At 44.7% G+C, this 15,614-nt stretch overlaps 1 protein-coding gene across 7 annotated transcripts in view; it reads left to right on the top strand.

The window, feature by feature from the left end:
• The window catches only part of TTC12 (tetratricopeptide repeat domain 12), a 32,343-nt gene extending 18,181 nt beyond the window's left edge, over nt 1-14,162 (top strand). For 6 of the 7 annotated variants that reach the window (XM_081171531.1, XM_081171532.1, XM_081171529.1 and 3 more), the window contains 10 exons: nt 96-184; nt 1,198-1,366; nt 3,886-3,978; nt 4,684-4,747; nt 5,665-5,799; nt 7,474-7,578; nt 8,457-8,525; nt 9,330-9,431; nt 11,506-11,605; nt 13,831-14,162. In XM_081171531.1, coding sequence (XP_081027657.1) covers nt 96-184; nt 1,198-1,366; nt 3,886-3,978; nt 4,684-4,747; nt 5,665-5,799; nt 7,474-7,578; nt 8,457-8,525; nt 9,330-9,431; nt 11,506-11,605; nt 13,831-14,147 — 1,243 coding nt within the window. In that variant the 3' untranslated portion in view covers nt 14,148-14,162. Of the gene's footprint in view, nt 1-95; nt 185-1,197; nt 1,367-3,885; nt 3,979-4,683; nt 4,748-5,664; nt 5,800-7,473; nt 7,579-8,456; nt 8,526-9,329; nt 9,432-10,658; nt 10,869-11,505; nt 11,606-13,830 lie in introns of those variants that run through there. The other variant, XM_081171534.1, reaches the window with a different exon arrangement.
• The last annotated feature ends 1,452 nt before the right edge of the window (nt 14,163-15,614 follow it).

The following is a 15,614-nucleotide window of genomic DNA, read 5'->3' as shown; positions in this document are numbered from 1 at the left end:
CTCACTTGCTTCATGTTTCCTTATTCTGTGGGACCAACACATCTCCTAGGGCCTGCCCCTCTCCTTGATGCTTAATGAACCTGTTTATTTTCCAGGGTTTTCCACACCAAGACAAAATCTCCTGATGAAGTGGAGCTGTTTATTTCCATTCTCCTTCTGTGGCAAGCAGCCTGCAAAGACAATGGTAAGCAACATCAATTATTGTTAATGTATTATGAATACGGCTTTGACTCTGCTTGGAAGCATTGTTTTCAGTGATTCACTCCTGTGAGTGCTCATCTTTCCAAGATCCTGCAACAAAGATTTGCAGGTCAAATGTAATTACGGCAAATACAGCATTTGCAGTGAGCCTCTGGACTTCCCACTAACAATTCCCTGAGGCCCTTCACAAAGCTTCTGCCCATTAAACTTTTTATATTCAACCTACTTCTCGGAACTCCTACCTTGGCCTCCTCTTTGCTTGCGCTTGGACCTCAGGAGCACTTTCTTAGCTGTTAATAACTAATAGTCCTTTGCAGTTAATAATGGCAGTGGTGTAGCAAGATTACCACAGGGGAGAGGTTTTGCATCATCTTATTGTCTTTTGTGTCCATGTGGCTCTGAAAATCCTTGACTTAAGTTATGTGTCAGTGCCAGATTGAAATGGTTAGACATGGCTCAGTCTCACATTTGTGTTAGACAAAGGAGTCCGGCTAGCGTCAAGCTTTCTCTGAAGGCATGTTCTCAGAAATTAGATGGCTGCAGGATACAGCCAGAGGGACCAGAGGTTTCTTTTTGGGGGGGAATGGACTTTCAAAAAGATGGTGGAGAGAAATAAGCTAGACAAGTTTCTGGAGCATGAAGTTGTTCAAATTAAGCCTTAAGCTGCACTTCTTGTGTCCTCCAGTGATGCTTGAAAGATAGGACTAAAAGAGACATGTGAATTGCTTCTCATGTATGAATGAGATATATAATTTGCCCTTTAGAAATGGCACGAGGGAGGAGAGAGGGAGGGAAAGGAGTAATGGAGAGTGCAGACAGAACACTCTTCCTTTTACATTACTCCTACAGACATATCCCTCAAGCAGATGACAGAGCAGTGCTCACATAGCTGAGTGATTTTGGAACAGAGACAAAATTGCTGACAAAAGACTTTTAGAGTACCTGGTGGAGCAAGCTGAATTTTTTTGTGTTTTTCTTTCTTGTTTTCTTTTCCAGAGGAGAACCAGCGCCTGCTTCTCACTCATCCTGATGTCAACCTGCAACTTCCTTCTCTGTTGCTCTCTGAAGTGCCCGAAATCCAAGAAGAGTGCTTAGCCCTGCTTTCTCTCTATGCAGAAACAGAGAATGGGAGGATCCTTTTGGTCCGACACCTGGACACAACTAGGTATTGTATTTTAATCTGGCTTGCTTAAGCAGTCCCAGTCCTTCTGCAGAAACAAGGAAGAGCAGGAAAAATTGTCGGGGCTGAAACAGTCATGTTGGGGCTCAGTCTCTGAAGCTGAGATTACGAGCAGTACAAGCATCCTACGTATTTTCAGTCCCAGTGTTAGCTTTTCAGACTGCTTGGAATGGGACCTTGGTTTTTAAAGTTCGAGGAGCATTCCTTCAGCATCTTTTGCTTTTGGATTGGGAATTGGGCTTGTCTTCATTGAGTCTGACTTGACTTCCTTTTTCCCGGTTTCTGCAGAATCTTGCATTTGGCCTTGGGGCTTGCACTTCACTTTCCAGTGTTATGTCAAGCAGCCACTTACTGAGGGGTGGGGAACAATTTTCAGATTGAGGGCTACATTCCTTCATGGGCAGCCTTCAGGGGCCACATGTTAGGGGTGCTTGAGGCAAAAGTGGGCAGAATAATAGGTGCGACAGAAGGGTACATTCTAGCCAGACAAGCACCAGAATTGTCTGCCTGCCTGCCTGTTTGTATCTCTCTCACCCCTCTCTCCATCCAGGCAAGCAAGAGACATAGTCACAGTTAAGCACTTGAAGAGGGGGACATATTCTGTAAGAGTTCCAAGGGCCAAACAGATAGGCCCGGAGGGCTGGATTTGGCCCCTGGGCGGCTCCCCACCCCTGTGCTCATCCAATCCTACACACCAAGGCTGTCCCTTTGGGTGGAAAGCAGGAAAAGGAATGGGGGTAGGGAGATTCTGCTTCCTCCTCCTTCAGCAATAGCTCCTTCTTACTGGGCACCAGAGTTCTGAAGTGGCAAAGCACTTATAGACAAGCTGAAGCAAAATGGCTGCTCCTTAATTTCTTTGGGGAAACTCACGTCGATCTCCCTGGGTCCCCCCACCCACAGTAATAAGTTTGCTGGTAATAAAGAAAATTCCCTCCAAGAAAAACACAGTCTCTGGGGTAAATGACATCTCAGTGGTGTAATTAAAAGCAAAATACTTCACTGTTTTGCATTGTTTGTAAGCCTAGCCAGGAATTAAAAGGCATCTCAGTGTGTTGAAGAAGTCCCATCTGGTATCATGGTAAAAGGCTGTGCTCTTGCCTGCTTGGAAAGTGTGGATTAAGCTTGTCTAGTTTTGCCTTAGCCCTACATGCCGGATGGAGCAGCAGTGTGCAAAGGTTTAGCAGAAGGTGAGGTGTAGATGAATTTGCAGCCATTCGGGACTCAAAGCTATTCTCCTGGCATTGAGGGTGATGGAGCCACCAAGACAGCAGCAGACTATGGCAGATGTCAAGACCAGGGAGTGAATGAGCTGCAGCTGCTTTCTCCCTTGCTGCTTCTTCAAGAGATTTAAAGGTCTATCCAGTGTGTCTGAGAGCATCACCCTCGTTAGGGCTATAATACACAGGACAGAGATGACATTTTGTGCTAACAACCTGATTGTTAAGCTAGTGCATGAAATGCTAGGAGTGAAGGAAAACACTTTTTTTTAATCTAACTGATGCTACTCAGATAGTCAAGTGCAAAGGACATAAAATTCTTACTTTTGCAAAATGTGGTAAACCTCATATTGAAGCACCTTTTTGCAGTTAAGATACCAGGCATATCACTACAATTGCTTATATAAGCATGTGTTTCCAACTGCAATCAGGACAGATTTTAGTTATTGACTTGATCTTGGAGAAAAAGATCCATTTGCATTCTTCTTGTGCTTCATTTGGACCTTGCATCAATATTTTTTTAGTTTTAAGTTTGGGCTTGTCGATTTGGAAATTGTAATCAATAACTTCTAGGATTATAGTGCCACTGTGCAGCATTACAAATGTGTGCAAAAGGGATAATCTGCTTCGATTTGCTGTTTTTAACTTGGACAATCCCCCCAATTGAAGAATGACATAAGTTTAAATACATCATTTTGAAATCACAGAGGAACAAAAGACATTTCTAACACCTGTACCAACATTTTATAACATGAAGTTCCAACACTGAGGCAAATACATTTTTTAAAAAATAGAATTTCTATTCATAATGCAGCTATATTTTGGTGAGTCAGACTCCTTTGTCCACTTCTGTAGAAAAGACCCAACACTTCACTGACCGCTTACTGTTCCAGATGACATAATTTGCCTGTCTACGCCAATGAATTGCTTGTCTCACCCACCCACTCTAGCTATTTCATGTGATTTTCTTAGCATGAAAGAAGGTGCATCAGAGATACTTGGATGGATCGTTTTCATTGGGAGAGTGATTGCTTTGAGTATAGCTTGGGTTTGTTTCCTTTCAGTGATAAGAACTCACTAAAACTTAGTCCTGTTCTCCCTCCTTCCCTCCTCACCTGTCTGTCTGTCTGTCTCCCCCCCCCCCCCCGTTAGGTGCCTAGTACAAATAAAAATTCAACGTGACTTGGAATGCAAATCCAAGGTTTAAGCAGCCCAATTGGGATTCTACCCTGCTTGCTTACCTCTGCTATCTCGGTGACCCAAGACATATTTGGCTTTGTTTTTCAGGTGGCTACACATCTTTATGTCCTTCATCAAGGTTTTTGACAGCAGAGCTAGATGTGCCTTGAAATTGCTGACCAGCTTAGTCCCAGAGGAGAAGTAAGCTGCCCTTCTTAGATTCCTTCCTTATCCAGAACTAGCTTTGGGAGTTTACTGAATCCTGACATTCATATCTAAACTGTAGACTGCTTTAACAGGACAGGGCTTGCACCCTATGTCTGAGAAGACCTAGGTGGCAACCACTAAGATGCAAATCTCTAAAGAGTCATCTTGATTGGAATAGTTTTATGGAGGTTTGCTTGTAAAGGGAGGCAATGTATTGCTGCCTGCCAATTGCTGGGGAGCAACAATGAGGGAAGGCCCTGGACTTCAAGCCCTGCTTGTGGCCTTCCTGGAGGTATCTGGCTGGTTGTTGGGAGAAGCAGAATGTTGGAATACATGAGCCCATCTGGATCTGGCATTGGTATGCCGTCTCTGACAATGGAGATTCCATAGGGCTATCATGACTAGCATCCATTGAAGGCCTTGTTCTCCATGAGTTTGTCTGTTCCTCTTTCAAGGCCATCTGAGTTAGTGTTCATCACCATATCTTGTCTTAGTGAATTATGACACTGAGTCAGAGGTTTGGGCATCTGTTTGGAAAGGCTTGGCGGGCTTAATATGTCCCTCCAGTCATCTGTGGAAGAACAGGAGCCCAGGCGTCTGGTCTGGTTGGCCACTGTAAGAACAGGAATGAGTCATTGGCCTGATCCAGCAGGCTCTAGTGTTCTTAAGGTCTAAAGATCAGTCTCACTTTGTTACCAGGTTCAAAATTCAGTGCCGTATCAAACTCTCCACAGAGGTTTTGCCACTATTCATAGAATTACTGGTAAGAAAACCTCTCTGTTCCTGAATTTTGCTTCAAAGCATTGTTTTTGTCCATTTTGTATGCTGCAGCTTGGTTTCATTTCAAATTTCTGCAAGGATTATTTACAGCTAAAACTGAATTGCATAACATAGATCTGGAAGATGATAGGCAGGATGAAAAGTTGGAAACAATTGGAGGCAGAATAAGGAAAAAGAAAAAAAAAACAAATGGGTAGCTTGGATGTTTCCTGAAGCCCTTTTTGAATTCCCAGTTTTGTCAGAGGGATTGTGAAGGTGGCAGGTGGGCATGATGAGTTTGGGTCTTGAGTAAGCTAGGCAGTTGCTTTTCTTTTGCCATACCCTTGTGCCTAACTCTGGTGCACTGAGACAGGAATCACCATGGAGTCTGACTCTCTGGATCCGTGAAAAGGGATCCAGAATCTGTTTTTAAGTACTTTTACAAATACTAAATCATGGTAAGACAATTCAGATAGAACTTTAGGTTCCCAAGGTGCTTCTGTCCCTCATCAGTGTTTCACCCATTTTTGTCCTCAGCAGTGGGGAAAGAGTTTGTTCATGGCTAGTGTTGCACACTGGGATTCAGCTGGTTTAAGCAGCAGCCCTGGAAATCCCTCCATTGCTTCTGGAATTGAGTGACAAGGACATGGCATGAGGTCCTCATAGCAGCTTGATGAAGCCATTTCCATTAAAAAGAAAATTACATTGTTGGATTGTTTTCTGCTCATCTCAGGGCTGCCCCCACAGAGATTTGGCATTTCCTTGGGGATGTTCATTTCCAAATACTGTAATGAAGGAATGAAGGATTATTTTTCAGTAGAGATGGAATCTTCTAAAATTTCTAGTCTGGTTGTGGAGTATTATGGGTGGATATACAACAAAATTCACATTGTGCCAACCTGTTTTCACTCGTTTCAAAAGAGTTCTGCTGAGACACTGAACGAGCTGGGCCTCGCCCATTGCATTGCCATCATGGGAGACATGTGCTCAGACGTGGTCATCCGAATGCAGATGACTGAAAGCCCAGATTGCTGGCAGGCCTGTTTGAGTTTTCTGGTGAGTAGGTGTGACCTGGCAGCATGCTCTCCATTGCATTGGCTGAGTTTGTCCCCTCCCATCTTGTATGGGCTGTGGTTGCTTCCTTCTCTTATTCCTACCTTTGCTTCTCTGTGCTACCCTTTTTTCAATATTTAATTCTTGCTTCTTAAATAAAACACAAAAGTTAATACTGAATGCAAAACTGAGCTGCTAAGACATATGCCACCCAATAATATCAAACCCAAATGTTGATGCAATCACGGATACAAAGCTTCAGAGTCATTTTTTAAAATGTGGCTTTTTGAAATGACCCTATAGAGCAGGGGTCAGCAAACATTTTCATCAGGGGGCCGGTCCACTGTCCCACAGACCTTGTGGGGATTTATATTTTTCAAATATTTATATTTGAAAAATTTAAATACCCTGCAAGCCGGTCCCTCAGCTGCCTCTGGACCTGGAGGAAGAACGCACTCTGCACACGCTCATGAGCACATCTTGGCGGCACCCGCTCACCGGTGTTGTTGACAAGCAGCAGCTGCTCCGTCGGCCCATCCCCCTGGAGATCCCAGGCGGCGTGCACCATGCGCTGTGGCCCATCATCCGAGGCCAGGTCAGCAGGCAGGCCGCGCACAGCTCACCCTCCAGCTGCTCCAGCGCGGCCACTGAGTGTGCCACCACCAGCAGCGCCGAGCCAGGTGCCAGGTGCGGGGCCAGCAGGTGTGCCAAGCTCTGGCTGAAGCCCCGCAGTACGCCCATCACGATGCCCACGGCACAGCCCAGTCCCGCCGCCCCCCCGGCCTCTCCATCCATGGCCGTGCTGGGTTTACCTCAGTGCAGGGGCGGCGAGGCTTCGGATTGGCTGCAGGAACTTCCTGCAGCCAATCCAAAGCTACGCCAGCATCACTGCCTGCCCAGAAGCCGTGCCAGCGTCACGGAACTCAGTCCCCACGTGGTGAGGTGTCTGCAGCACCCGGGGACTGACTAAGCGGGTGGCAGGGTCCATGGACCGGATTTACGGGGGGGGGGCGCATCTGGCCCCCGGGCCTTAGTTTGCCGACGCCTGCTATAGAGCATTAACTTAAGTCACTTTTGCTTTAGCCATACTCTTCCAAAGCATTAACTGTTTCAGAAAATAAACTTCATTCCTCACAAGTAGAAGTTTGTAATCTCACCTTTGGAATGGGGTGGGGGGTGGGGAGACAGTCAACTTGAAAGGGAAGCCCAACCAGAAACCTTCCTTTCCTGTTGCAATGGAAAGATGACCTCCTTTAACAACCTGTCACTGTTTTAATAGCATCATACCCTCTGATCTGGAACTACTATGGTGTTATGGTCTCATGTAACTAACTACCTGAAGTTGCCTCATACTGAGTCAGACCATTGATGCAAATAGTCCATTAATGCTTGTGTAGTAATTGGCAAGGGCTCTCCAGGGTCTCGGGGAGAGCAAATTCCTTTTCATCCTTTCATCTGGAGATGCCAGGAACTGAACCCAGGACCTCTTAAGTAAAAAAACATGTGCTTTGCCTGCCCCAAGGAGTGGTCAGATTCAATGAGTGACCAAAAGGGGAGTGCATAGTCCCTGGAGCAGGAAATATGAGGAAGCTATGAGCCCCAGACACTGAGATTTCCACATACCTCAACAGTTTTTGTGAAATCCTAGTGTGCTTATTTTGTCTTCTCCCTGTGAAGGATGAGTGCTGGAACAAAGGCAAGGCCACCAGATACCCAGAGTGTCTCTATGCACTGCTTGGCCTGATGATGAACCTCTCTTTGGAACCCAATTTGCTCCTTCAGGTAAAGTGTTGGGCTCTCTCACCTATCCTTTAGTTGATTTGTTGGTTTCCCAAAGTGGAATTGAATTTAATACCTTTTGTGAGCCTTCCCACCTCTACTACTGTGGCTGTGAAGCTGTGTGTAGTCTTTTACGTTCCCAGAATGTGCCCCTATACCCACCCACCTCCAATTCCTAAGGACAGGTGCACCAGCCAGTGACCTCTTTTTTTTGTCACGGATACACCCAGGAACTTCATCTAAATTCTGGAGAGGCTGCACCTCTATAACTTGCCAAAATCAGGCTTTTAGCTCTTGCAATTACACATGAGTCCACTGTAATTGTTATTTAAAATTATACAACTGCATCATCCATGTACATGACACTTGAGAAAAAAGGAGAGGGCAGCATAAGTTGGGATGAGACATAGGGTTGTATCTAAAGTAGTATAGTACGGAGTTAAAAGTCACTGAGCTGTTTGCTTGTTTCACTGTTCAGTGTTTTGGGCCAGTGGAACGCTGTTGCCAAGAGAATATATGAGCAGGTTGCTGGTAATTTGGTTACACAATAGGTGGCATATTATGCTGTTCATTGAATTTCCTCCGGTGCAGCTGTTGCATTCTTCTCTTGTGCTCCATGAAAACTCACCGGTCTGCTAGTACACAAGTCCTTGCACTTAGCTGACGGAGAATGTTAGATGCAGTCCATTATGACAAGCATTGTCACCGAGAAGGGATCTGAATGAAAAACTGTCCAGTCCAAGTATAAATTTACTGCCCTGTGACTTAGAGCACTGTTATATGTCATACCTCAGAGGAGCCTTCCTGCTAATCCAGTAATTAGGAGCAGTAATTAAGCTGCTGTTCTCAGCTGACATTCTCACCTTATTGGTTCTTTTCAGGATCTTGCCATAGAGATTTCTGGGAAATGCATGTCCCTCTTTGACTGTAAAGAGGGAAGAATTGTGACAGTAAGTGGTACTTGAGTTGAAGGAAAGTGGTAGGATTAATATTAAATGAATGTGTTTTGTTGCTCTCACAGTGCTGTGATGTAAATTTGTTTTCTTACTGAGGTTTAATTATATATATGTATATTATTATGTATTATATAATGTTGTACTGGCTTTGGTTTTAACAAAGAGAGGGCTATAAATTGCCTACATAATGCTGTTATGTCTATTCTTATCGTATCTTGAGGAAGCATGCAGATTGGGACTGGGATGTTGCCAGAAGCAGAAAAAGGTTTGGGGGCAAAGGCAGTGGGAAGGAAAGAAGCAGCGGCTAGCTTGGAATGCCCACAGGCTGCCTGCAGAGGATTATGGCTCAGAAATGAAGTAGCAGTATGTACTGTACTCCTCCTCCTTCTTGGGAGTCACTTCTCTTTGCTCCCAACCATGATGCCTTTGCCATTCCACTTTGGCTTTAAACTAAGGATTTTAGCTTGGAAACTGAGGCACAAATAAACATAGGAGTTGTCCTTCTGTAGCCTGAGCTATGCTTTGTCTCAGATTAATACCAAAACGAAGAGCCACAGTTTGTCAGGCATGATGAGCTTCCTTTCCAGATAATAAATGTTGAGTATTGGCTTGCTGTTTTATTTTCTGCCTTGACGGTGTCTATCCAGCAATATATAAAAGTAAAAGTATATATATATAAAAGTCAGCTCTAGCAAAGGACCATGACATGAACAAATATGATAGCTTGTGGTTTTTTTTTGAAAGAAGACAAATCAACTTCTCTCTCTTACCGCCACCTTCAAATTTCTTCTCCTTAAGCGAGCAGTTGGGCTTTTAAGTCACATCCTGCCAATAAGTCCAGAGGCACGGGAAGAGGCGATAAAAGATGGTGTGGTGAGGAAAATGATCAGATTTCTCAAGGTAATTCGCCAGTTTCAGGTTTCTATAACGTCTAGAAAGTCAGTGTTTTCATGACAGTGCCCTGTACAATGAAGGTATAGTTGAACCTGGGCTAGAGGAGCATAGGAAGCTGCCTTTATACAGAGTCATATGATAGCTACACTGACTGACAGTGGCTGCCCAGGATTTCAGCCAGAGCTCTCTCCCATCCTTACCTAGAGATGCTGGGGATTGAATCTAGGACCAGGGGTGAAACTCTGCTTTATTTCACCTGGGTCAGACCCAGTTTGGCACTCCCCCATGTGTATTTGTGGACACACACACACAAAAACACAGGCTGGGAGCCTCAATGGCACCCCTCTGGAGGCTTCACCCAGGGCAAAAAATTGGCTACCCCCCCCCCACCGCCCCCTAGTTATGGTTCTGCCTGGGACCTTCTGCATGCAAAGGAGCTGTAGCCCTTCCCCTGCCTTATACTAAATCCGAAGCAAAAAGCACTGGGTGCAAAATGGACCCTCTGGTTATACAGAAACTAGGGTTGCTTATTATAGGCATTTCTCTTCTTTCTTTCCTGAAAATGTTCACACTTTAAGTTATATGGAATCAGAACATTGATGCATCTAGCCTGGTACTCATTGCCATAGCTGTCAACTTTTCCCTTTTCTTGCGAGGAATCCTATTCGGAATAAGGGAATTTCCCTTAAAAAAAGGGAAACATTGGCGGCTATGCTCATTGCTGTTTTTGCTGTAATGGAGCAGATTAATAATAATAATAATAATAATAATAATAATAATAATTTATTATTTATACCCAGCATTAGCCCAGCATCTGCCAGTTCTGAATTGGCAGTGTTTTCCCAAAGTCTATCTTGCCACCTGCTGCATGAGATGCAAAGCATGTGCTCTACCACTGAGCTATAGGCCCAACCTTGCCTTAGTATATATACACCTTAGAAATAATTTATGGGATTGCCCAACTACCTGCACTACTATTAAGGTCCTCCCCCTGCTGCCCCTTCCTCCAGTGTGGCAATGTTCTTTCCAATAATGTTTATAGTATTTTTGCCACCCTGTTCTGCTGAAAAAGAAGAACATAAGATAGCTGCTGTCCTCAGCCTTATAATCTAAAAGAAGGAGTTAATAGAAGGAAGGTGCCCTGAATACATCTTAGTCCTTTAAAACTAGGGGAGAGGCAGCAGTGCACCCACCTACAGTGATACTCTCACTGCTTTCCGCTTCCTCCCCCAGGAATCCCAGAAGTTGTAGTTTAGTGAGGAGGTTGAGATACCTCACCTCTTAATGTAACTATTATGCCTGGATGGAGTCACAGCAGATAAAGGATGCTTGGAAACTGCATGAGATTCATAGCATTGCTGTGCCTCACTCCCAGCATATCCAGTCTGCAACCATTTGAAGAATTCTAGGCATTCCTTTGGCATCTTAGCATGGCAGCAATGAGGTCAGTGCTCACTTTTGCCACCATTCCATCTTCACCCATGCAGGCTACTGCATGCATAATATAATGAATAGAATGTAATGAATAAGTATAAGATAATGAAAAGCAAAATTTAGCAGGAGCAGAGAGGAAGGAAAATAATTTACAGAGTGTTGGATGACTCCGTGGCCTTAGCTCTTCACCTCTAAATAATGTTTCGGCCCAGAGAAAATGGTCCGGGTACCTATGAAAGCTGAAAGAAGAGACCTTTTATACGTTCTGTTTAATGTGCAGTGAAGCCATCCCTTGGATGGATTTATTCCCTTATCAGCAATTCATGTATGGAAATGAACCATAAGAAGCATCATTAGAACTGCATATTCTTGGGAGTGCCCATATTCCTGTCAGAGGTCACAGACTGTTGTAGTGTTAGAGCTTGAATCTGATTATGAGGCATTGTCTGAGCATAATTAGGAGCTAATATATTTAAAGATGGAAGAAAATTATTACTCTCAGAATGCCTAAATACCCCATGATTTGCTGCCTTGTCATAAAGCACCCATAAACTTTCTGGAACTGAGGGCCTTGTCGTATATTTCCGAGCCCCAGAGTGCATAACTAGACATTTAATGGATGCCTCTTTTTTTTACTCCAATCTAGGCAGATGGGCAGATCACACATGGCTATGCAATGAAAATCCTGGCTGTTTGTGCCAAAAGTAGCCAAGAGGCACAGGAAGAGATTGTGAAGCTGGATAAAAGTAAGTCTGGCTGCAAAGAGTTGATCTGGGGCAAGGACCACAGACAGGAATCTCTGCTGTCTGCAGGATGAAGCAGGACCGTTAATCCTATCTTACGTCCTGCAGAATCCAAATACATTTTACAAACAGGGTAGCCTTCACTGCTGCATAATACGGCCTCCAGTCATTCTTAAAGTGCAGCCTGTTGTGCCTATTTTCTATGGAGAAAATAGGTTTGTATGCAGAACGGTAAACCGCCATCTTGGAAGAGGAAACAGTATCTTGCACTCATTTAAAGGGAACAGTTTAAGGAGCAGAAAAGAGGGACTCTGTACTGTAAGCAGAGTTGTTGGTTTTGGGGGGAGGAGGGGAAATCTGTATTACAAGGCAAACACAAGCTTCCTTGTGAGCTTCACTCTTAATCCAAATGTGGAGACCAGCTGGGGGGGCACATTTGTAGAGTAGAGATTAACTGTTCTCCACCAGCAGATTCTCCCTTAAAAATTCTCCCTTCCCCCTGCATCAATTTTGACATAGTTCCCCCCTCCCCAAAGCTGGAAACAATTGAGCTGGGGGAAGAAGGGTGGGGAGAGAAATGGCTCAGAAGAGGGGAGATTGCTTTGGAAAACGCGCGACTTTGGAAGGGTTATGCAACCTCTCTTCTTTGGGTGCTCCCTTTTCATCACCTTGGCAAATGTGAGTTGTTGCAAACACTTTGCTGAGGGGACACATAGCAAATAAAGTAACTAGTTCTGCCCTTAGGAGGATTTTATTGACCCCGATAGGGTCAAGGAGAGGAGCCCACCCACCTCCCCAGTTCTAGCCTGCCTAGGGCTTGTAATGCATTTGGGCCTCTAATGAGAAGCTGAGTTTTGGAGATTTTTTAAAGAATAGACGAGTGACAGTTTGATGCAGATACAGAGACATCACCTTGCCAACAAAGGTCCGTATAGTTAAAGCGATGGTTTTCCCAGTAGTGATGTATGGAAGTGAGAGCTGGACCATAAAGAAGGCTGGTCGCCAAAGAATTGATGCTTTTGAATTATGGTGCTGGAGGAGACTCTTGAGAGTCCAATGGACTGCAAAAAGAACAAACCTATCCATTCTGAAGGAAATCCGCCCTGAGTGCTCACTGGAAGGACAGATCGCAAAGCAGAGGCTCCAATACTTTGGCCACCTCATGAGAAGAGAAGACTCCCTGGAAAAGACCCTGATGTTGGGAAAGATTGAGGGCACAAGGAGAAGGGGACGACAGAGGACGAGGTGGTTGGATGGTGTTCTCGAAGCTACCAGCATGAATTTGACCAAACTGCGGGAGACAGTGGAAGACAGGAGTGCCTGGCGTGCTCTGGTCCATGGGGTCACGAAGAGTCGGACACGACTAAACAACAACAACAACACCTTAGTGCAGGACACCCTTTCTTAGGGCCACTTCTGAAAGGACAGTTCTGAGATTATTCCTGAGCAACAACTTTGAGCTTTTGATCTTAGAGCTCATTTCAGTTCTTTTCCCCACCCCCAAATCAAGTTGTTGCATACCTTGGAAGCCTGCTCTGGGAAAGCACTGATGCCTACAGGTGACTGCTCAGACAGTCATTAGATGTCTGCATAATAATCTCCATCTAATTGCAAGGTAATATTGGGACCCTGCCTTGGAACAGGTTGACTTTTAGATCATTAACATGTAACTCCTGCAAGCCAGCTTCCATGTGCATGGTGTTTCTTGAAAGAGGAGAGCAGTGTCTCTGTTACAATGGGATGAAGATGTCTCTCAAAGAAGTGTGAAATCCTTGGATCTAGCTGGTTCTTTCCCCACCCATATGCAGGCACCTTGAAGGAAGCTCTCCCACCCTCCTAGCTTGTGGAAAGTCACACCAGACCCCTCTCGGTACAGAACCGCCCTTTGCTGCTTCAAAACCTTTTCAGCCCACCTCTCTGGTACCCTGACACTAAATTGCTTTCTGTCCAGGCCCTGTAGGTCAGCTTGCAAAATGGCTCCCCTGGAATGTGGGTGGAGCAGCAAGTAGCAGGTTGGCTCTTTTCAATTTATTCAAAGACTTGACATGAGTTTAATCTGCATTTTCTCCCTACTCCCTGTCCACAGGGCAGCCGTGTTGCTGCTAGATCTTCTTTTCCAAAGAACCATGAGGGTGTTTGGCATTGAGGGGACAGAGTCTTTGGTTACATCCCTTACTCTTTTGCTGATGTTTGACACCGTTTCTCTTTGGCTCCACACAACCTTGCAGAATGTAAGATACTGCTGAAGTTTCTGCGCTCAGAGAATGAGGTGTTGGCAGGAAATGCTGCTTTCTGCCTTGGGAGATGCTTTGAGGTGCCCGGAGCAGCCACTAATTTGCTCGACGTGGATATTGTGCGGATTTTATTGAAAGTCGCTGGCAGGGATGCTCAGAGGACGTCTGCGCAAGAGAACGCAGCCATTGCTTTAGGAAAGCTCTGCACAGCTGATGCCAGGCAAGTATCCACAGATGTGGGCTCACTGAGGATTGTCCTTGTTCTGTTGGTTTTATTTATTTGTTTATTTGGCATATTTATGTCCTGCTGAACTACCAAGTGAAGTTCTCAAGGCAGCTTCCAATATATTTAAAATACAGAAAGATGCTAAACGTTACTATGCATGTAATCACAAAAGGTGAATATTAGTTTCCCCTTGCCCTAGAAATGGCTGCCAAGCCCCTGACAGGTAAGTCTCTCCTTCCCTCCCTCATTGCCTCCCACAATCCCTGGCTTTGGAGACAGATGCAAGGCATGCTGGGGGAATAAAGGCTAGACTTCTGAAAAGCTCATTTTTTATGGCTTTCTGGTCTCGTTCTGCATTTGTTCGTGCTAATATTTATTGGCAGCCACCCTTGGAACTGATGTTATTTGGCAGATAATGAACAAATATTGTAAATCAGTACACATTCAGCCACTTTGGTGGGCTTTATACAAACAGCTGTAGTGGTCAAGGCATCAAGCGGTGAATGATTTTTGTGTGAGAGAGATAATTGCTTGACTGTTCTGACACATCACAGCCAAGTAGTGAGATCAGGGTTTTCCAGTCAGTCAGGTTTTTACCATTTTTCAGACAGTGTCCATTATAATATCATCTTTTGTTACCTTCTGGAATCCCTTTTGACACGTGGAGTGGGCCAGGAAGTGCTGAGTTCTGAATGCACATCATGTGGCTTTCTGAAGCAGGACAGGTTTTGCCAGTTGCAGATGGGATGTTTGTATGTATGTGTCTCGTGCATACAGTTTGTGCAAGAGGAAAGCAACGATCTGCGGTGAAAGCGGGAATGTGCTGCAATGTGAACACACCCTCGTGCAATAGTTCTCAAGAGTGTGGAGTGCTTTGATTCAGAACACATTAAAGTACTTCTTCATTCAGTGGAATGGAACTTGCTCCCACAGGAGGCAGTGATGCACCCTACTTACTTGGGTGACTTTAAAAGAGGATTAGACAAATTCATGGTTCCTACCCAAATTTCTGTGCTTTGCCTCCATGGTCAGAGGCAAAATCCTTGGGAATTGCAATTGCAGAATACCACAGGAGGGGAGAATGCTCTTGTGCATTGGTCCCGCTTGCATGTTTTCCATAGGCATCTGGGTGGCTACTGTGAGAACAGGATGCTGGACTAGATGGGTCCTCTTTGGCCTGATCCACCAGACTCTTCTTAAGTTATTAGGGCATTGTGTGTGAGAGATCTGGTGTCAGCCAATCCAGCTCCCCTGCTCTCCAGTATGCCAACAACAACTAAACTCTGTTGTGTCAGGAGGAGGAGGAATTTACAAATAATAAGCTTTTTTTATCTGCTGGGAAATCCATTGAAGAAGGCATGCAGGTTCCCTTTCAAGTTGCTTTCTACCCATTTGAAACCATTGGCAGCATGGAGATAAATTCAAGAGTGTAAATAAGTTTTGATGGCTCTAATAATGGAATGCTCAATGGTTTAGTTTATGTAAAATATGCAGGGATTTATGTTACACAAAATGAACCATGGAAAGGAAAGAGAGGAAGTCATTGATATTT

The sequence above is a fragment of the Podarcis bocagei genome, assembly GCF_964188305.1.
Source record: "Podarcis bocagei genome assembly, chromosome: 15".
NCBI classification, from domain to species: domain Eukaryota; kingdom Metazoa; phylum Chordata; class Lepidosauria; order Squamata; family Lacertidae; genus Podarcis; species Podarcis bocagei.
The sequence above is the reverse complement of the archived record's forward strand: the minus strand, read 5'-3'. Positions and strand labels throughout refer to the sequence as shown.